Below are 22,966 nucleotides of genomic sequence, written 5' to 3'. Positions count from 1 at the left end.
ACTATATAAAAGAAAGTCCTATTACATTGACAAAAAACAAGACACTATACTTCTTCAACTTGCAATTATGACGTTAGTTGCTTGTGTTTAAGGGATGATGCTCTCACCCAAGGTTAGACCAAATCAACTTTCAAATTTCAAATCAGGATTAGTGTTGAAATATGTAAATGAAATTATAAATATAGTTACATAACATCAAATTATTAATTCTATTGGTGAAGATGCAAATCATTGTGCACCCCATATTGTCTTGGGCCAGTCTTATCATCATACTTCTTGTTGATATGAATTTTGCCATGTAAATCTTCTTTCCATGTCTTTAAATCGAAAAATATAATGGTCTTTTGGACGTGTTGGTGACTTTTTCTTACAATTATTATTATTTTTATTTTTATATAATTCAGAATGACCAAAACACCCCTAACCTTTCCCCAACATTTTGACTAAAATAAGATGTCATTCAAATTTGAGGCTTGTACATTTTATAACAATTCGGGGACTTTCAAGAATAATGATCCTTGAGGATGAAGTCAGTCCAATGAACAAATTTCTACCAACTTTAGAAAATAAAAAAAATATTGGGCTCAGTCCCATGTGCTATCATGAGAGAATTTCATACAACTCCCCGGCCCTTTGGACTGTCCATGATTACATCTTCACTTTTTAATTTTACATTCTTATCCATTCACCATGTACCCTTTTGGTAAGTAACCCTGCCCATATTAGTAATTTCAACAACAAATATACCCATATATGAAATTAAAAAATAGGGAGGAAAAAGATATACGATATACCAGCAATATTAAATATACAAGTTTTATTTTTAATATTGAGATAAAAAGGTTGATAATTTAAAATATGGACGAAAATAGAATTTTGCTTAGAAGGATGAAGGGGTGACTGGGGAGAGGGTATTTTAGTAATATAGTATGGGAATGATAACTAAAAAGTCATTTAGGGACGAATGAGATCCGAGCCTTGTCGCGATGTCATTATCGCAGAGATATGCGAAACCGATTTTTTAAAGGCCAAAAGAAAAGGAGGAAAGAATCCAGTGTCCCTCACTCCTACAGTAACCCCCATGTTTCTATCTGTTGGCAGCTTTGATCTGGTGTGGGGTCCGATGTTTTTTGTCTGAGTTTCAACGGTATCATCAACCAGACCCCATGATTTCAGGCTCTCAGATCAGATCACTACAAAAGAAAAATAAAAGGACTCACAGCAATTCTCATTTCTCAGCACAATCAATCAAGTGATGCGCTGATTAAAATTCAAGATACTGAGTGGGCTTTTTCCCCTGAGCTGCTTTGAATCTTTCTCTGCTCTGGGCTGCTCTGGTCTGCTCTGACCCTCCAATCAACATTTGGGTTGAAGCTCCAAAATTGAGGGCAATGCATGTAATGTTTTGTCTGTGAGAGTAGCTGGAGAAGGAGAGAGAAAGGAGAAAGCAGAGGAGCATTTGGGTATTAGTTTATGGTTGAAGGGGAGACAAGAGCGTATCTTCAAAAAATCCTAAAATTCGATTGAGTTGCTTTAAAAAGAAAAGAAAAAGGGGTTCTCTCATTATTAAATACAGAAAAACTTGAGAGACAGGGAGGAGCATTTCACATTACACAGCACACAATGCAATTGTTATTCAATGTCACCCAAAAGAACAGGTTGGTTTGGTTCCATTCAACTTGAACAGCAATTGCCTTTTTATCTCTCTCTCTAAAAATCTCTCCACTTTTGTATTTTGGATGTGGGTTGTGCTTAGCTGGTGTTAAAAGTTTAATGGAGTCAATATGGGGGTTTGATTTTCCTTCCTTTGTTTGATAAATAAAGTAGAAAGTTAGAGACACAGCGAACGTGCTCTTCTTTGTCCTGACGCCTCAACTAAACTTCACGCTTTCAAGTAAACAGTGCATGATTAGAGTTTTCTGTAATATTGTTTTTTTTTTTATAATTCCTTTGCAATCAAGGCCTCAAAGCAAAGGAAGGCTTGTAGGGATGGAGAGACTTCTTGGAATTTGAGCCTCTTGTCCATCTTTTGAGAACTGCAACGCGCCATGCTTGTTGTCTAAGTAGTGAGAGATATTTTCCTTCTGGAATTCTGGGTTCTCTTCTCTCTGTCCGGTGTAGAAATTTGGGGAGGCAGTTTTGGAGAGAGGAGAGAGAGGAAAGGGGGTATCGGTTGTGTTCCCTTGGTTGTATTTGTAGAAATTTCGACATTTCTTGGAAATGTAGAAATGTCTGTATAGAGAGAAGGGGATTTGGTTTCTCATTCTTGTTTCTGGCTGATATTTGAATCACGAAAAACAATGCTATAATGATAATTTACTCCAAGTTTAGAGTGCCCTTTTGTTTCTACAGCAGAAAAAGTGGTTCTGAAACTTGGGGATTTTCTAGTTCGGGCTTGAAGTGGGAAAAAGGGAGAGGGCGAGAAGCAGAGAAAGAAGCCTTCTTGATGGGTCTGAAGATGCAGAGCCACCACTCAGTGGCGGTGAGGTTGAACGAGCAGATGGGTACCAAAAGAGGCTACACATTTATTCAAGCCAACAGGGCTTGGCTTCCAAAATTTCTGGTGTTCTGGATCATGTTGATGGCCGTTTTCAGTAACTTCGTCTACAATAAAATGGATGCTGCTAACAAGGAGAGAAGGGAGGAAGTGCTTGTGAGCATGTGTGATCAGCGAGCGAGAATGTTGCAAGATCAATTCAGCGTTAGTGTTAACCATGTTCACGCCCTCGCCATTCTCGTCTCCACCTTTCATTATTACAAAAACCCATCTGCCATTGACCAAGTTCGTTCCTCACTTTTATTCATCTAGGAATTTGATTTCTGTTTCTTGTCTTTTTGATTGTTTGTGTTGTGGGAATGGTTTCTTGCGGGAAATGCAGGAAACTTTTGCTGAGTACACGGCGAGAACAGCTTTTGAGCGGCCTTTACTGAGTGGGGTGGCCTATGCACAAAGAGTGGCTTATTCAGAGAGGGAGAGATTTGAGAAGCAACATGGGTGGACTATAAAGACAATGAAGAGAGAGGCTTCGCCGATTCGAGACGAGTATGCACCTGTGATATTTTCTCAGGAAACTGTTTCCTACATTGAATCACTTGATATGATGTCTGGCGAGGTGAACTCTTGGTTCTGTGATATTCAATTGTTTGGAATTTTATTTATTGGGATGTTAACATATGGTTGATGCAGGAGGATCGGGAAAACATTTTGAGGGCTAGGGCTACTGGGAAAGCCGTCTTGACAAGCCCCTTCAGGCTGCTTGGTTCTCATCATCTTGGCGTTGTGTTGACATTCCCTGTTTACAAGTCCAAGCTTCCTCCCAACCCAACAGTGGAACAGCGCATTGAAGCAACTGCAGGGTGAGTTCTGTTTTATTGCTATATATTTGTCATTGAAAGTCTATTCATACCAATTTTATCTTTGGAATAATTGATTGAAGAAGCTGTTGACAATTGGATTTAATGGGGAAAAGTTTAGCTCAAAATGGAAATTTATCACTCAATTTGAAGATCCAAAATGCTTGAGGAACCAGTAGGGAATAGAAGTATCTCAAGTTGTATGAGAGATTTCAAACCACCAAGTCTATCCTTCTTTTCATTTGATGCCTGCTGAAGAAATTAATTGCTTGGAGGCTGTAATTTGCACATATTGCATGATTAAGGTATCCCATCGTGATTCATAAATTTAATCATTTTAAACCTGGAGCAAAATTGAAGGATCCGGTTCCCATGGGGCAGTTCAGTTACTTAGAAGTATTCAGATGTTTTATTTTCCTCACGTTTTGGTACAACTTTGGTGGCAATGCAGAGTAGTTCTTCCCTACTTATTGCTTGCTGCCTTGGAAATAAAATAAGATTTTCTCATGTGCCAAGGGGTCAAAACAATGTTCCACTAGAGCTAATCTTAGTGCTTTGGATATTATTATGAATAGGTTTCAAGATAGGAGTAGTTTTAATTTGAAGTTTTGATTCTTTCAGCTGATCTTGGTGAATTTCCAATAGACTCATATACAAGCTTTAAATCTTAATGAGGTTACCTGTGTCACGTTGTTTGCATCCCATGCAATCGTTTGCTCTGATCTATCTCTGTCTCCTTTTTGTTAATTCTAGATAAGCTTTGAATCTCAAACGAGTTGGTTATCTTTTCATTTCATGATGTGTGAGACTTAGCCATGACATCTTGTTCTATTTAGTGTGATAGCTGTGGCCGGTGGGCTATGTTGTAGGTCAATCTAAAGGTTGGTTGTTTTTTAAAATAATACTAATTCCATTTTGCCACTTCCTTGGAAATTCCAAAATAGTTAAACATCTGTCTGCTCAATGCTTTTACATGAAGGTGTGCTTCTCTGTTAGTGACTTAGTGTTATACAGGCTTTAGATGATAAATGTTGTTATTAATCAGTGATAGAGTGTAAGATTAGAAATATATAGGTGTGTCCATACTGCATTATGGTTGACGATTTTAAGAAGAAACAAGTTGAGGATGCATTTCTCAACTTGACACATATTTGGAAATTATGTTGGGTATATGTTGGTTTTATGTTGTGAATCTAATTTATGTTGGATTTCCATAATTTCCAAAAGTAAGGATTAGGTCACTTTGGTAATTATGAGAATAGATTGTTGGAGTATGAATGGTTGGATCTTTCTCTGATGCCACTCCTTTTCCTCTTTCAATTTGTACTTGTAAACATGTCCTTGAACTCATATAGTCATCTAGGCTACCAACTATACCAGTTGCTGGGATTTAGATGTCTTGAAAATTTTTACTAGTGAACAACTGTACTTTTACTTTTAAGGGATTTCATATACTGAAAATAAAGGGAAGAAAGATATTATTTCTGTTCATGATTAAGACTCTTTTACATGCCTGGAAATGCACATGTTAGCAATGGAGGAAGTGTAAACTGATAGAATTGCTAAAACATTTTGAATTTGTGATGTTTAATGCACACCTCCGAATCAGGGTTCAAAGTATTGGCTGAATTGTATCCGCCTTGGGCCTTTCCATGCTGAGTTAGATACCCGATACCATCTTAATCACAAACTCGCCCAAGAATCGTTAAACCCAGTTTACTCGAGATTCCGGGTTGACTCGGTTGAAGATCCGAATATTCCTTTGTTTTACCCATAAATCTTTTTTTCCCCTTTCAAATCACAAGGAGCATCCGAAATTGAGAAATCTCTGAAAAATCAGTGATTTTCTTCAAAAAGAAGAGTTTCAAAACCCATGACCCTTACCCATGATGAAGAAGAAGAAGAAAGAAGACATCCTTCCTATCAATGATGTCATTGACCGGTGAGAAACATTAGATTCTTCCATCAACGACGATCTCTGCATGTAGGTGTTGCTTTTCTTTGCTCCGACTCCGGTGGTGTGGGCATGCAGTTGCAGAGGAGGTTCTCTACGTTTGCTAAATGGGGTACTCTCTGTGTATGTCGTGTGGGATTGAGGATTTGAAGATAAATGGGGTAAATACATTATTTTATATTAAAAGGGGTAAATTATTGATTACTTCAAATGCTGATGCGTCTTATAAATTGGAATTTGAAGATTATTATTTTTATATGCTAAGCTATGATATATATTACTTCAATTTGGTTAATGGATTATTTTTTATGTTAATCATATCATAATATAATATATTATTTTATATGCTAATTTGTTCTTAATAATTTATTGAAACCATTACATTTATTATTATGTTAATATGTTTTAAAGTTTATTAGTTTCTAAAGTTTATTTAATTATATTTATTTTTAAATAATTTTCACAATATTTTTATAATTTTTTTAACTTCTTAATCCATCTTATTTACGTATAGTTCAATATTGAGCCGAGACATTGAGACTAAAGTGCCTTGGAACCCTCCGAGTCAATGACCGATACTGTGACTTTGAACCATGTTCCAAATGGACTGTGTGTGTCAGTTTTTATGGTTGAGTATTCAGGCATTTAGTAGGCAATCTTTTGCCCTTAATTGTTCTCTCTTTTTTGTCTGGGAAGGCTATATCAAATCTAAACATGAGTTAGAAATGATGGAGGCCTCCTTGTAACAAAATGATGAAGGGATGAAAAGCTGATGATATTGGACCATTAATTGGCTTGTTGCTTGCTGCATTTGTGACGTTTTTGTATAAACTGTGCAGTACCTGATACAAGAAAAGAAAAAAAATAAAGTAATGGCATACCTTTTATGTTGTTCATTTTCAGAGGATTGCATGTGAGTACGGTATCCATGTGATATTCTCACGTCTGTGGTTGGGTCTTTGGTTTAATATTAGGTAAGGCTGGATTGTTGGTTATAATATTACATGCTTACCAGTTTTGCATGTTACAGTATGGTGTGGAAGCTCTGTATATGAGTGATAAGTGTATGCCTTCATTTTAATTCAACTTCAATTTTGTGTGTTTGTTCATATGGAAGTTCTGGATGCATTCATGGGTAAAATGAAAATTCTGATTGAAAGCAGATACCTTGGTGGAGCCTTTGATGTGGAGTCCCTGGTGGAGAATTTACTTGGGCAACTTGCTGGGAATCAGGCAATTTTGGTGAATGTCTATGATGTAACTAATTCTTCTGATCCCTTGGTTATGTATGGACGCCAATATCAAGATGTTGACATGTCCCTTTTGCATGAGAGCAAGCTTGACTTTGGAGATCCATTCAGGAAGCACCAAATGATATGTAGGTAAGTGCATCTAGTGATTGGTGGTTATTTCAAACAAAAGTTAAAGTTCTGAGGTTTCTGTTATGGGATACTAATCGGTTGGGTACTCTGTAGATATCATCAGAAGGAACCCACATCATGGACAAGCCTCACCACCGCATTTCTATTCTTTGTAATCGGTTTATTAGTAGGTTATATCTTGTATGGTGCCGCAATTCACATTGTTAAAGTTGAGGACGATTTCCATGAAATGCAGGAATTAAAAGTCCGAGCAGAAGCTGCTGATGTCGCCAAATCCCAGGTATGGTATTGAACCTGTTTTAGAGCAATAGTTTACTCCCTGTTTGTAGACTATGAATGTTGTAGCTGATTATTATTTATGTTCCTGATTCCAGTTTCTGGCTACTGTTTCTCATGAAATTAGGACACCCATGAATGGCATCCTAGGTATGGTCAACATCCTCTTTTACAATTTTTCTTTTAAAAACAAGTAAAATTTAGGCACTTAAATCTGTCTAACAGTAATGTCATCCCTGTTTTCGCTATAATTGTAGGAATGCTTGCTCTGCTCCTAGATACCGATTTGAGTTCAACCCAGAGAGATTATGCTCAAACTGCTCAAGCCTGTGGAAAGGCACTAATAACATTAATAAATGAAGTTCTTGACCGGGCAAAAATTGAAGCTGGAAAATTAGAGCTCGAAGCAGTCCCCTTCAACCTTCGATCCATACTAGATGATGTCCTCTCTCTATTTTCTGAGAAGTCTAGGCACAAAGGTCTTGAGGTAACTTTTACTGAACTGTGATAAAAGCTAGTCAATTGTTATCTGTCCCTTTTCTTTTCTTGGCTGGAATATTTGCCACACAAAAAGATGGCTAAAGATTGCTCCATTCTTCATTTTTTTAGATGTAGTTCTTGTAGTCCATAAAATATGAAGTAGCTTGTATTTTGCCTGTTTGAACTGAGTTTGTTCATTTCTTTTTACTCCTTTTCTCTTTTTGGGGTTTCTGAAATCAATGGCTGGTGGTTGTCATGATGCTGTTTAACACTCTTTAACTTTCTGACATGGTGGTACATAATCAATTGGGGAAGTGAAGCTGGCCGTGTTTGTTTCTGATAAAGTTCCTGAAATGGTTATTGGGGATCCTGGGAGATTTCGACAGATAATTACAAATCTTGTGGGCAACTCTGTTAAAGTAAGTGAATCACTCGAGCCTTGTTATTTCAAGTCACTAGCTGAAAATATGTTATTTTATTTTTGTTTCTTTTGTTGTGTTTGATGATCTACTGGACTGGTGGAGCATTGTGTCTGCAGTCACAAAAAAAGAACTTAATTTGAGCTCTCCTTTAAAGTTAATCTTGCACCATGTAAAGTCAATTGTAGTATTTGCACATCTACCTCCAGAAATAATTGATATTCATTGGATTTTGCTTTTGATAGTTTACTGAGCGAGGGCACATATTTGTTCAAGTCCATTTAGCTGAACACACAAAGGCTCTAATGGATGCTAAAGCTGAGACATGTTTGAATGGAGGATCAGATGAAGGTTTAGTTTCGAATGGTGGCAGTCAATTTAGAACTTTAAGTGGTTGTGAAGCAGCTGATGACCAGAACAGTTGGGATAGATTTAAGCATTTAATTTTTGATGAAGATTTGCGATCTGATGCTTCAAATATAATGACAGTCACCAGTGAAGCTTCTGAGAAAGTCACTTTGATGGTGTCTGTGGAGGATACAGGAATTGGGATCCCTTTGCGTGCTCAGGGTCGAGTTTTCACACCCTTTATGCAGGCAGACAGTTCAACCTCTAGAAATTATGGAGGAACTGGTATTGGTCTGAGTATCAGCAAGTGTTTGGTAGAGCTGATGGGTGGTCAGATAAAATTCATAAGTCGGCCTCAGATTGGAAGCACATTTTCGTTTACTGCTGACTTTGGGAGGTGTAAGAAAAATGCACTTAGTGATCTGAAGAAAAGTAATTCAGATGATCTGCCTATTGGTTTTAGAGGACTAAAAGCAATTGTAGTTGATGGAAGACCGGTTAGAGCTATTGTAACCAAGTACCATCTGAAGAGACTTGGAATCCTGGTTGAAGTTGCTAATAGCATCAAGAAGGCAGTTGCAATAACTGGAAAAAATGGTTCTCTGACATCTGGGTAAGTTCTTTAGCTTTTTAGCTGTGAGTATTATTAGTGAAGGATTTGAAATTTCAGATTTAATGGTCCTAACTGCATTTCCTCTTTTGGTCCAAGGCCTGATTTTCCTTTCTGATCTGATATCAGGCAAACTGGGGCCTTTGATATTACCTTTTCCTGCCTCTTCTTGTGATTACAGAAGGGGGAGTCACAGTCAAATGGATACTGGCTCCCCTATTTGTTGCTAAAAGGAAGGAAAACCTTAATTCTGCCCATACTGAAAAGTTGCCAAAGTTTTGTTTGGTTTTCGTATTTCATATATATCTGTGATTTCTTTGGTGGCTTTGAAAATTCAGTGTTCTTGTTATTCACATTGTCTGAACTTTTCTCAACTAGTCCTGAAAAAGAAAAACAAAGGAAATTCCAATGGTTGTCCTCATTTGTGGTTGTAGTCCAAAAATTGGCTCTCAAAGAAATTGACATAAAACACAAGGATTTTTCTGTTTCACCTTGTCTGGTCTATGTCTCAGGCTAGGTGATGAAGAAAAATTTACTTGATAATGGATAATGGAGATAAGAGTAAAGAATTCTTGGTAACCCAGAAAAAAGGTAGCTATGTAAACATTTTAGTAACAACGTCATTCCTAAATATGAAGGTGGACTCTTACATAAGCTTTGCTATGAGAGCTTATGGAACAATCAGAACTCAACAACTGATGCCTATAGAGAAATCCTAACACTACTTGAACTGGAATGCTAGCTTCAATTCCCACAAGATAGTCAGTTGAAGTTACCCCAGCAGGGTAAACAACTTATGCTGGGGAAACGATTACAAATAGAAAATTGAGACAGATCCACCATTTATGATCTTTAGTAATTATATGATCAACTCATTGAATGATGTCTTTTATATGGCAGAAGTGGAAATCAGCCAGATATGATTCTGGTTGAGAAGGATTCATGGATTTCTGAGGAGGATGCTGATCTGAATCTTCGGCTATTGGACTGGAAACAGAATAGACACACATTGAAATTACCTAAGATGATCCTTCTTGCAACCAATATTAGCAGTGCAGAGTTTGATAAAGCAAAGGCAGCTGGCTTTGCAGATACTGTGATCATGAAACCTTTGAGGGCTAGCATGGTTGCAGCATGTCTTCAACAAGTGCTAGGGTTGGGGAAGAAGAGGCAGCAAGGGAAAGACATGCTTAATGGATCTGCTTTTCTTCAGAGCTTACTCTGTGGCAAAAAAATATTGGTTGTTGATGACAATAAGGTAAACCGCAGAGTGGCTGCAGGTGCACTCAAAAAGTTTGGGGCTGATGTGGAGTGTGCTGAGAGTGGCAAAGCTGCATTGCAATTGCTTCAGTTACCACACAACTTTGATGCTTGCTTCATGGATATTCAGATGCCAGAAATGGATGGGTATGTATTGAAGATTTTTTTTGTTGACTCTTGTTGCATAATTCTGTTTTTGTCTTTGGAGAATCACCCTATTGCTGCTCAAGAACTCAAAATTGTGAACTTCACCTAATTGCCCAATTTTCCTTCAACAGTGGTATATTTATTCATTAGTTTTATTCTTACTTTATCAACCCTTTTGAAAGGAGACCTTGCGTAACTCTGTTGTCTTGTAAAGTAACCCTTCTGTGTCAAGATATATAGAGAAACAAATATAAAATATAGAATCACTTGGTGAAGAGAACACTGACCATTGACATCATTGAGTATTTTTTAAAAATTTTTGTGAAAGACTTAAGTTTCTTTTCTTCATTCTAGAAGTGAAGTTTGACATGGATGGTCATCTCACCATGGAAGTTAATAATGCTTCTGTTATGTGGCATTAGTTAATAAGGTCCTGTATTCGTATGATGATTTAGAGTTGCAAGAAGTGACTTCATTCCATCCTTCTTCTCCACATAATGGCAACCTTTTTCTCCACATGGTGAATAGATGTCAGATGCTATGGACTGATCTAAATCTGCAGAGATGCATACTCAATGGCAACAATTTTTTTTCATGTTTTCTTATTTCAGGTTTGAAGCAACACGTCGAATACGGCTGATCGAGAGTAAGGCAAATGAACAGATGAATGGAGGATGCACCCCTGAGGGAGCTGCTACAAAAGGTGAGTGGCATGTGCCAATATTAGCCATGACAGCTGATGTGATTCACGCCACATACGACAAGTGCCTGAAATGTGGGATGGATGGCTATGTCTCAAAGCCTTTTGAGGAAGAGAATCTGTATCAGGCGGTTGCGAAGTTCTTCAAATCCAAACCCATTTCAGAATCGTAACACGATCCCCTCCAGTAATTGCTGCAATTATAAATTTGACAGTTTTGTGGGCTGCACAGTACCAACAATTTTTCCACGCTCTGCTGGTGTGTTTTGGCTAAAGGGTGGTTCCCTTGGATTTGTGTTTGTAGACCGGCATTGAATACTGGTTTGGGCAGTCATTTCTAACCAACTTCAATTTAACTTGATAACCGTCGAGGTGTATACTACAGAATCCTCCGACCCCACTTGTGTATAGATGTTTAGAAGGGGAGGGAGTCACAGTGTAAATCAGATATTCTTGTATGCTTTCCTTGAAACTTATATTTTGGCGAGCTAGTCTCGATACCTTCATTTGTATAATTTTATTTTATACCAGACCTTTTGCTTCCCATGAAAAGCCATGGAACTTTTGATCATGTTTGTATTTGTGGTCCATGAAGCATATTGATTGGGTCCAGTTGTGCATTAACTTTTTGACTCGAGCCCATGCCATTATGTTTCAGCCTCACGCAAACTGATCATACCAGACACAGCGCGTAAGTTTGATCAGAGCCAAACCCTTTTGGGTGCAGCTTGGTGCGGACCAGCCGTCGCCCATTCTGAGGCCTGTGGCCCGTAGAGGTCTGGTTGGCAGCTATGGTACATGGAGAAGATTTAGGAGTTAAAGAAATAAATGGGAATTCTTATGTTGTAGGGATAAGATTTGGTTCCTATTATTTGGGTTGTCTTGTGTTGTCAATTCCAATTAATTTAGGTTTGTGTGGGTGTGAAGTTACTTGAGTCTTATGCAAATAATGGTAAATACGGATATATGAAATATTTGAGAAAAATATTGATGGAAAAAAATTATTTAAAATTCATGAAAATGGTTAGAAAATTTTCAAATAAGAAAGTAATTGATATAAATATGATTAAAGATAATATTTATCAATTTTTTTAAGTTTAAATTCATTTAATGTATTTATATTCATTTATTTTAAAAATAAAAAACAAATTTTATTAAAAAATATTTTATTACATTTTAAATAAAAAAATTAAATGGATATTAGTTTCTAAAATTTTATTACAAATTTGTAGTTACAATGTTTTCTATTAACATTAATTTATTTAAATAATTAAAATGATTATAAATTATATTAATAATTTATCTTATCAAATTAATCTTAATTTATAAAATATTATAACTTCATTGCTTTTATATTTCAACAATTTTTGAATAAAATTATATTTAAATATTTTAAAATAAAAATATTTAAAATTAAAGTGATAGTGATTTTTTAAAATAGTATTAATGTGATAAATATGAAAAGTAGTCAAAAATAAAATCATAATATAAAATAAAAGGATAATATAAATTTAAAATAAAAAGATAAATTAGAAATGAATAATTTTAAAACAAAAAAAGATAAATATTTAAAAAAAAATAGACTTTTTTTTTTTAAAATGTCGCTAATAATCAATGGTTTTTTCAAAACAAAAAAGATAAATATTTAATTAGAAATGAATAATTTTTTTTTTTAAAAAAAGATAAATATTTTTTAAAAAATAGAGTTTTTTTTTTTCCACGAAAAAAGGCCAAAAAATTTTGGATTTTTTGCTCACAATCCTCCTCACAACTTCCAATTTTTTGAAAATTGGCCCAAAACCAAAATATCACTTTAATTTTCTAGGTCTCTTGATCCTATGCAATGGAAGCAAAAATAATATTTTTACAAATCTAGGATCCAAAGAATTGATTTAGACATTTCCAAATCAATTCAACATGAAAAGTCTAAAATCTTTTGCTCTATAACTTAAAGGTCTCAAGTGTGGGTTTTGAAAGGGAGAAATCCTGGACTTTTTTTCTTTTTGGATGTAGAAGACAATCGTCTCTCAAAAGTGTTGAAAACCAGTTTGCACCTTTTTATTTTTGATAAAAATTTGGTTTTGAGTCAAATGTGAATCCAAGCTTATAGTCCCAAATAGATCTAAGGTTTTTTTTATTTTTATTTTTTAATACTAACTAGGGATTAATAACATTAAGAACAAAAGTACCAAAGAAATAAATAACAATCATCAAGGTCAATCAAAACTATTACCTAAGAATTTTAAAGAGTACTAATTTGGAATCAATAACATTAAGAACTAAAGAATCAATAAGATACATAACAATTTTCAAAATCAATCAAAACCATCGCTTAAGATTTTTAAAGAGTACCAACTTGGGATCAATAGTGTTAAAGACTAAAGAATCAAAGAGATAAATGACAACTTTCAAGATCAATCAACACTATCATCTAAGATTTTTAAAGAGTACCAACTTGGGATCAATAGTGTTAAGGACTAAAGAATAAAAAAGATAAACGACAACTTTCAAGATCAATCAACACTATCATCTAAGATTTTTAAAGAATACCGACTTGGGATCAATAGCATTAAGAACTAAACAATCAAGGAAATAAATATCAATTATCAAGATCAATCAAAATCATCATCTAAGATTTAAAAGAATACGAACCCATCAAAAATATCATCTAAAGTTTTTCAAAGATTACTAACTTGGGATCAATAACATTAAGAACTTACGAATCAAAGAAGATAAATCCATACAACTTTCAAGATCAATCAAAACCATCATTTAAGATATTTAAAGAATACCAACTTGGGATCAATAACATTAAAAACCTAAGAATCAAAGAAGTAAATATCATCAAAGATCAATCAAAACTAATATTTCACAATTTCAAAACAAAACTAAATAACATAATCTATCAAACTAAAAATTAATATTTCTAAGACACATAAATTAAAATAAAATTCATCAAGATTAATATTTTATAATTTCAAAATATAACTAAATAAAATAAGATCTATCAAACCAAAAAAGAAAAAAAAAAAATTAAAATTTCATCTAAAACTTACCTATCCGTGAGTGCGTGATTCCCCTGCCAACACTTCAAAAGTTGGTGTCTAATGTTGTAAATGGAGTTGCCTGCCCTGTCTGTCCTGGCTAGCGAAGTACGCTTTCCTTCCTTTAGTTCAAACTCTGAGGATTGAATTTTGGAAATTTTTTGGCTATTCAAGAGAAGATCAAGAGTAGCCTGTCTTTTCTCTCGATCTCTATCAACAACCTCTTTTAGATATTTTGGTGCATGCTGGCTACTTCTTTAAGCCATGAATCTCCTTTTAAAAAATTTTTGGTGCCTGTATCTCCTTCCAAAAAAAATTAATTTCTGGTGCGTGCATGTATATCCTCAAAAAAAAATTCTGGTGCGTGTCTATTCCGACCTCAAGAATTTCTGTTGCGTGTGTATTTTAAGTGGTCAATCCTTCTTTCCAATGGTCGTTCCCACCTATATGGAGGCTCACATAATTCCATGATGTGATCTCTAAAAGAATTCTCCTCATCCGTGAATCCATTCTCCAATAATAAAGTCTCCTATTTTTCCTTCTTTCTCCGATCTTCCTATTTTATTTCAAATTCTCATTTTTATATTAAAAAGTACATGTAGTTATGGACTCTTAGTTATTCTCAAGAGTCCAATTTTCCTTAAACTCCCAATATCCGATCTTCCTTACCAAAACAAATTCTTACAATTTCAAACTCCCCAAAAATGCCTTCGAAGGAGAATCTCACTTTCCTTCCCATCTCTCCATATCTTCCACAATGCCATCTCCATATTTTCCACACCAAAAGAAATCCTCAAAATTTTAAACTCCCCCAAAACATCTTCCAAAGATCGAGAGTCCTACTTTCCTTACACCCCAATGTCATCTTCATATATTCCTCACCAAAACAAATCCTCAAATTTTCAAACTCCCCTCTTCCAAAGAGAGTCCCACTTTCCTTAAACTCCAATGTCATCTCCATATCTTTCTCATTAAAACAAATCCTTAGAATTTCAAACTCTCCAAAAAAATGTCTTCTAAAGAAAGTCTCACTTTCCTTATCAACGGTAAGTTTCCTTACAAAAGCATCAAATTTATTAAATTAAATAATTGGATGAATAAATAAATAAGTAAAAAAATTAGAAAACAATAAAACAATAATAAATAAATTAATTAATTAAAAAAATAAGAAAAATAAAATAAAAATGAAGATAACAAATAAAAATGAACAAGTGATTGATGATAGTAAAAATAAATAAATAAATAAAAACCTAGTCATGTAAGTCATGCAACCATGCAAGTCACGCTAAGAATGCTTAGTGGGCCAAATGGGCCTAATTGACCTAGGCGGGTCTAAGGTGATGCCTAATGGGCCAAGTGGGCCTAAGTGACCTAGGTTGGCCTAATGAGTTTTAATGGGCATTGGTGGTGCCTAATGGGTCAGAGTAACCTAAATGGCGTCTAAGTGACCTAGTGTGATCAAGATTGTGCCTAAGTGACCTAGGGCAATCAAGAAAGTGTCTAAGTGACCTAAACATGCCTATGTATGCTATCCTAAAAAATAAAATAAAATAAAATAAAATCTTAAGTCTAATTTAGGGTTGCTAAAAGTCACAATCTCTCAACCTGTCTCTAAGGTAGCTAAAAAATGTAGGTTGTATCAGTAGCAATAAGCCACCAAGGAACTGTTATAGAGTACTAAAAGAAACCTAAAACATGTGCTAAGATGACAAAATGAAATGCCTACAAAACCTTAACTCCTAAAGGGTCTTTATAAGGTTCCCTTAGGCTTAAGTGACTTGAGTCCACCAAGACTTGGGTCGCCTAACCCAAAATGGGTCCTAATTAATTAATTAACCACACATGGTTATTTAATTAATCAATTAGTAGAGAACTTATTCACTATCAATTGTGCAACCTTACGTAATTACTAAAACATCATTTTGCACAAGAGTGAACATAAAGTTAATCCAACTCTTATAAATTGTGTCATCATTGTACATGAGCTCAGAGTAGGAACCGTTGGGACCCATAGGAGCACGGACTCCTTTATAATCCAATTTTGAAGTTGATTCAACATTTCACTAAAAAGAATCAACTACACTTCAATACCCTATATAAATAACAATGAGATGAAGATTGAGTTTGTGACCCACTATCCATTGCATGCAAACTCCTGAAGGTAGTGTTATCACTTATTAAGATTATCTCTCTAATAATTGAGTTACAAATCTTATTTATTATGTGATAATTGACATACTCTAACTCCAATAAACATATGTCAAATTTTCACCAAATGAAATGCTATGACCATAGTTTTCTAGATCACATGTCTTTTGGATCACCTAAAAGAATACGTTGTCTCAATCCATTAGATATCATGGTGTTTCTATTGAAAATACCTGTTGCTATCAGCCTTTAGTAACAACAACCCAAATCATAAGGATATATGACCACCTTAGGGCCTGACCCATAGGTCAAAGCCTTTTATTGACTTTGACATAGGTTCAATATCCTTTCAAGGTTGAGAGTCCATGCAGTTTAGTAGTTTAGTGAATCATGACAATTGATAGCTTTATGTCATAATTCACTATAGGTTTTATCCAGTATACATCACATACACTTGTGCACTTACCATGATAAACTCATCCTGTCTAAGATAAGTCATCATTTTAAGTAGGAGGTAGTGCACTGCAATTTCATATGGATTATCCAAATTCATGAACCAACTACGGATTACTCATTACTCTACAAGGAACCCATGACTTTGATATTTTGTGCAACTCCTAATGTATCCAAGTCATATACAATGCAAGTGATGTGAGGTATGTATACTAAAATATTTAATTAATGTAAAATAGATAAAAAGAAACTAAAAAACATATATAAATAAATTTATAAATGAATCTTCATCTGTTACATCATGTCATGTTCTCTAGGGCTCAATCCCAACAATAATCGCTCCTGTTAGTGTTAATTCCACTTGTATTACGCATCCTTGGATCATTAATTCCAGTGCAACTGATCACATAATTGGATCTTCCAATTTATTTTCTTCTTACAAAATTTATTTATGTAGAGAATTAAAAAATTAAAATAGTTGATGAATTCTTTTTGATTATGGTTGGAAAAAGATCCATAGTTCTTTATTCATTCCTCACTTTTCATAATGTTTTTTTATATTCCTAATTTGTCATGTAATCTCTTGTATGTCAACAACTAATTCATGATCAAAATTGTCAAGTTAATTTCTTCTCTTCTTAATGTGAATTTTAGAATTTGAACTTGGGAAAGACGATTGATAGTGCTAGACAAAGTGGAGGACTTTACACTTTTAAAGATGGATCTAACTTGAGGGGACAACCTCAAAATACTTGTTTCAAGTCAATTTCTGGTACTAGTGATAATGAAATTTTTTTATGACATTTTAGATTAGGATGTCCTTGCTTTTAGTATCTAAAATATTTGTTTCTAAAATTATTCATCAATAAAAATCTATCTTCATTTCAATGTGAAATTTGCGAGTTAGTAAAATACACTACCGTGCCTTATTCCCTTTACAACTATATAAAACATCAAAACTTATTTCTATGATTTATAGTGATGTCTAGGGACCATCTAGAATTTTCACTCCCAGTAAAAGATGGTTTATCACTTTCATTAAGGATCATACTTACCTGTCTTGGATATATTTACTGAAGGAAAAGTTTAAGTCTGAACATGTTTTCAAAATTTTTCACAACATAGTCCAAACTCAGTTTCAAACAAATGGTTAAATTTTTCGAAGTGGCAACAAGAAAGAACATTTTAATAAAATCCTAGGGAAATACTTTGAGAAAAATGGTATTGTGTACCTAAGTTCTTATAATGATACTCAACAAAATAAGTTGGCAGAAAGAAAAAACAAACACCTTTTTAAAATCGTTAGATCCTTAATCTTTATAGCTAAGGTCCCTAAATATTTGTGATAGGAGACTATTTTTACAACCACCTATTTGATTAGTTGGATGCCATCAAGGGTTTTACATTTTTTTATAGATTTTTTTCAAAAATGGTTTTCCTTCATCAATAATTGTAATCAATATTCCTTTAAATTTTTTTTTTGTTATATTCATTTGTCCATGTACATTCACAATCATAATCGAGGAAAACTTGATCTAAAAAGCTAAAAAAATGTGTTTTTCTTGGTTATGCTCTAACACAAAAAATAAATAAATAAATAAATAAAAATACAAATGTTTTAATCCATTTTTTTAAAAAAAAAATGTTTGTCATCATGGATATCACTTCTTTTGAAAAAAAAAATGGTTTTAATAATCATCTTGTAGACATAAAAAAATTAGTGGATTAAATTACCACTAATTTGGTCTTCAAAATGAATAATTTTTTTTTTTATAAAAAAAATCCTCTTATGGATAAGTTTCCCTAATCTCCAACTATAAAAAGGATAATAATAATAAAAAAAAATTATTATTATTATTATTATTATCTTGTTGGTAAAACCTCCTTGAGAGGAAAATTTGCTAAAATCAAAGAACTAAATCCTTTATATTAAACAACTAAAATTCGAGAATTTGAAATTCAAATTCTCTATCTTCACCTATAAATAGAGGTGTTTTCTATTTAGGAGGGAGGGGAAATTCAAAAATCTAGAAAGGAAAATCAGGTAACTTCGTACACGCGTTCTTCGTCATTCAACAAGATCATTCGGGAATAAGCCACTTGTGACCCTCGATTGATCTTCGAAATTAAGAAAACGTCATCGTCATCTTCTAAAATGTTATCAACGCAAAAGAACCGAGGGAAAATATTCTTTTGGAAAGAATGTTATTTTTGAGACAATGAAGATTCTTTCTTTAGAAACGCCACTTGTGATGGTTATCCTAGATTAAAAAAAAAACTTCTCAATTACCTTCAAAAGCACCAATACTCATGGTAACTCCTGTTTTAGAAATACTCATGCCAAACCTAAGTTCAATTCTTTTGATTCCCAAATTGAGTCTATTAATGATTTGGATGTTCTAATTGCTTATAGGAAAAATACTAGGTTGTACTAAACATCCTTTGTCTAACTTTATGTCCTACGAAAAATAGTTTTATTTTTGTCTTACATTTACTTCACAACTTTCTAGCATAGACATTTCTAAAAATATACAATGTTTTTGAATTGAAGGAAGTTGTTCTTAAAGAGATGAGAGCCCTTAAGAAGAATAAGACATGGGAAGTAGTAAGTTTTCCTAAATGAAAGTCCACAATTGCTGAAAATAGGTCTTTATAGTGAAATACAACTTTGATGGCTTTCTAGAAAGATATAAAGCTCAACTAGTAGTGAATAGATTCACTTAAATGTATGGTCTTGACTATTCAGAAACATTTGCTCTAGTAGCCAAGCTAAACATAGCAAAAGTGCTCTTATCAATTGTTGCAAATCTAAACTGACTTTACAGCAATTGGATGTAAAAAATGCATTTATCAAGAATGATTTGGAAGAAGAAGTCTATATGGACTCCCTTTGGGGCTTTATCGAAAGATTCAGATAAAAGGTGTGCAAGTTAAGGAAGTTGTTATATGGATTCAAACAATCACAAGACAAGGTTATACTCAAGGGCAAATTGATCACACCTTATTTATGAAGTTCTAACCCGAATGGAAGATAACCATGTTAATTGCCTATGTAGATGATATTCTCATTGAAGATGACTTGCTTGAGATAGAAAGGTTCTAAATTTGAGATTAAGGACTTGGGATCATTGAGGTGCTTTCTTGGAATGGAAATTGCATGTTCCAAGAAGGGCTTCGTTATCTCACAATGAAGGTCCTTGATCTCCTAAAAGAAATTAGTATGAGTGGTTGCAAATTGACTGACACTCTTATAGGATACAACTTGAAGCTAGGAAAAAACTACAAAGGAACACCTTTATATATTGCCTTTGTGGTAAGCTTAGTGAGTCAATTCATGCACTTTCCATATGAAAAACACCTTGAAGTTGTCTACGAGATTATAAGGTATTTCAAGAGTATTCTAAGGAAAGGATTATTATTCAAGAAGAATGAGCAACAAGGAGTTAAGAATTACACTAATACCAATTGGGTTAAAGTAATCATTGATAGAAGATTTACATTCAAGTACTATATGTTTGTATGAGGTAACTTGATTACTTGGAAAAGTAAGAAGCAAAGTGTGGTGGCATGAAGTAGTGTCGAAGTAGAGTTCAAAGTTATGACACAAGGGATTTGTGAGATGTTATGGTTGAAACATGTCTTAGAAGAACTAAGGAGGTCTAGTACGCTTCCTATGAAATTGTATTGTGACAATAAAACAATCATTAATATTGCACACAATCCAATACAACATGACAAGACAAAACATGTCGAGATTGATAGGCTTTTCATAAAGGATAAACTTAAAGGCTGTTGCTATATGCTTGTCGATCTTTCCTACAACACAACATATAACAAATATCCTAACTAGGGGACTCCTAAGGCTTAACTTCGAGTTAATTTCTTGTTAGCAAGTTGAGAATGATAGACATTTATGCACCAAGTTGAAGGGGAGTGTCGAAGATTTAGGAGTTAAGAATTGAAGATTTAAGAGTTAGTTAATAACAAGAGATTTAAGAGCTAGTTAGTAAATAAATTCAAGTTCTTATTTTGTAGGGATAAGATTTGGTTGTTATTTCTTTTTAATCATTCTATTTTATCAAATCCAATTAGTTTTAAGGTTTTAAGTTGTTGAGTCTTTATGGATTGTCTTTCCTGTTAATCTACAATTTCTCAATTCTCTGATAAAATGGTTTCCAATTCTCAAAAGCTCACACTACAAATGAAAGTGCACTTATGTCACCAATACGACACACAGAAAATATTCTCATATTACACTATGCAATTTGTTTTCTTTTGGAGTAAGCTGATTTTGTCCTCACAGAGATCTTTTGTATACAAGTCAATCTAGATCAAGACCCCTGGAATATTGTTTGTTCTAAAACGATATCAAGTTTAGGAAAATGCTGAAAGTCTTAAGGGTCAGTTTGGATGCATGTGCGTGCCATTGAGTGGTTTAACCAACTAATGTTTTCCATTCCCTAACTTGAAGACAAAGAAGAAAGGGAACCGTTCTATTTCCATGGTAAAGCCACACGCGGCCAAATTTCACCCTCCTGCAACAAACCAAAAACTTTTATTATTAACCACATATGGGCAAATGCAAAAGGATACAAACACGACTCATCTTGACTTAAAAAAGAATATCGATCAATATCAGTGACTCACACAACCAATAAATTTGTTGGTGGTCACCTTCCCTTGCTCACCATCTGATTTATTTCTTCTTCTTCTTATTATTACTATTATATTTTTCTGAAAAAGAACTGCCAAAAATTGATGGGTGGATAGTAAGGCAACCTACACACAACAAGAAAGAACTGGGTGACTTCAGTATTTGCGTAGAAATGGGTGGAAACTTAATCATGGAAGGGCCCATTATACTGGGTCATTTTTAATTTTTCTTTAGTTACCATTTAATCTTGTCCACATCGTGGATTCCAATAGGTTATGCTTGTGGTGCAGTATTACCATGCGATTGTCCACATGTAATTCTTGAATTATATTATACTTACCATGTCCCCACAGATCCTCTATAAATACCTCTTTTCTAAGCCTAACGATGATCATTGCTTATCACTGGTAATTAAGCCTGTTTAGCAAAAGAAATTTGTGGTCATGGCAGCGCTGCGAGGTCTCCTCTTCCTTGTCATGGCGTTAGCCTTTTGCTTCTTTTCAAAGACAGTAGTTGCAGATACAGGGACTGCAACCTACTATACTCCTCCATACGTTCGTAAGCCCCCATAAATTAGCATTCTTCCAACTGTTTCATTTTCTAATTCCATAACCTTAACTCCTTAGTCAACCAAAATCTGATTTGTGCACTAGAATTGAGGTTAATCATTTATACTTGGATGGGAAAAAACTAAAATTAAAATATGGGATTCTTATATATAAAGTCGTATTTATGTGGCCACTGGCCATGATATATGAAATCATTCTAAAGTGGCATTATAAGATCAAGAGTGGAGCGGCACCGTATCCTTGATCCGAGTAAAGTTTTAGAATTTTAGCATACTAATGAAAGTAAAAGATTTAAAAGCAAGAAAATTGTTGCTTACTATTTCTCTTTCTTGCTTTTATATGAATCAAATGGTGTTTTTCCCTTTCATATGCAGCTTCCTCTTGCAATGGTTTTCAAGATGATGGTGTGATGATTGCGGCAGCGAGTGATGCAATCTGGGACAACCGCGGCGCTTGTGGAAGGAATTATGAGGTCAAATGCGAGGGTGCAACCAACGCTGGGGACCCTCACCCTTGCCGGGGTGATCAATCCGTGGTCGTGAAGATCGTCGACTACTGCCCACCTGGCTGTCGAGGCACCATCGACTTGTCTCAAGAAGCTTTTGCGTCCATTGCTGATCCAGATGCAGGGAAAATAAAAATATCCTTCCAACAGTATGTAAAATGCATGATTTTGATTGATTAAAGGGCATAATCATTATTTATTGTTCATCTGCAGGATTACTAATATTCATTCATCTCGTTTTCTTTGCTTAATTTCTTTCAATGCAGAGTATGAAGTTCATGGATGTACTGAATGCAATTGGATATGCATGGATGCTTAATTAGAAGATCGATTGCATGTGGAGTATCATCCTTGTTAATAAAGGTTGTTTGAAGTGGTGGTGTTTGTGTTTTGATGGCTTTTACCTTTTGTGTTGTTCTTACTGTATAACTGTGAGTGGTGAAGCAGTTGGATAATGTATCATGAAGGAAAAGGATAAGTTTTTCATGATGTTTCTTGTCGACAGATTCAGAAGAATCAAAAGCATTTCTGCTGCGTCTGTTTGGGGAACATCTGTTTGAAGAACTTGTCATCTTATATAAATAAAAGATGGGACTAAGATGTCTTAATTTTCAGTCCAATCTTGGAAAATAAATATTAGTGGGAGTTTGTTTTGCTTTTCTA

At 34.4% G+C, this 22,966-nt stretch overlaps 2 protein-coding genes across 4 annotated transcripts; both read left to right on the top strand.

Moving 5' to 3' along the window:
* The first annotated feature begins 1,080 nt into the window (after positions 1–1,080).
* LOC100254304 (histidine kinase 4) lies at positions 1,081–11,501 on the top strand. 3 transcript variants are annotated; one of them, XM_010650660.3, is made up of 12 exons: positions 1,081–1,658; positions 2,353–2,782; positions 2,880–3,113; positions 3,188–3,357; positions 6,472–6,690; positions 6,784–6,970; positions 7,065–7,116; positions 7,224–7,453; positions 7,767–7,865; positions 8,111–8,826; positions 9,724–10,230; positions 10,842–11,501. In XM_010650660.3, exons 1-12 carry the CDS (start codon positions 1,624–1,626, stop codon positions 11,101–11,103), a joined length of 3,141 nt encoding a protein of 1,046 aa, XP_010648962.1. In that variant the 5' UTR covers positions 1,081–1,623; the 3' UTR covers positions 11,104–11,501. The 3 variants fall into 3 exon arrangements, with proteins under 3 accessions (XP_010648962.1, XP_019075175.1, XP_002285117.3); XM_019219630.2 differs by having other exon boundaries at positions 1,962–2,782; XM_002285081.5 differs by having other exon boundaries at positions 1,081–2,782.
* Positions 11,502–21,640: 10,139 nt separating this feature from the next.
* LOC104879119 (EG45-like domain containing protein) lies at positions 21,641–22,966 on the top strand. Its single transcript, XM_010650721.3, has 3 exons — positions 21,641–21,787; positions 22,173–22,452; positions 22,570–22,966. Exons 1-3 carry the CDS (start codon positions 21,673–21,675, stop codon positions 22,574–22,576), a joined length of 402 nt encoding a protein of 133 aa, XP_010649023.1. The 5' UTR covers positions 21,641–21,672; the 3' UTR covers positions 22,577–22,966.

The sequence above is a fragment of the Vitis vinifera genome, chromosome 1, assembly GCF_030704535.1.
Source record: "Vitis vinifera cultivar Pinot Noir 40024 chromosome 1, ASM3070453v1".
Classification (NCBI taxonomy): Eukaryota; Viridiplantae; Streptophyta; class Magnoliopsida; order Vitales; family Vitaceae; genus Vitis; species Vitis vinifera.
The sequence above is the reverse complement of the archived record's forward strand: the minus strand, read 5'-3'. Positions and strand labels throughout refer to the sequence as shown.

Bases quoted from the DNA above. Each gene is read 5' to 3' on its own strand.
- LOC104879119 (XM_010650721.3), top strand. From the start codon at position 21,673: ATGGCAGCGCTGCGAGGTCTCCTCTTCCTTGTCATGGCGTTAGCCTTT. The intron at 21,788-22,172 runs GTAAGCCCCCAT...TTTCATATGCAG, and splicing joins CTATACTCCTCCATACGTTC to CTTCCTCTTGCAATGGTTTT.
- LOC100254304 (XM_019219630.2), top strand. From the start codon at position 2,309: ATGATAATTTACTCCAAGTTTAGAGTGCCCTTTTGTTTCTACAGCAGA. The intron at 3,114-3,187 runs GTGAACTCTTGG...TGGTTGATGCAG, and splicing joins TTGATATGATGTCTGGCGAG to GAGGATCGGGAAAACATTTT. The intron at 10,231-10,841 runs GTATGTATTGAA...TTCTTATTTCAG, and splicing joins CAGATGCCAGAAATGGATGG to GTTTGAAGCAACACGTCGAA.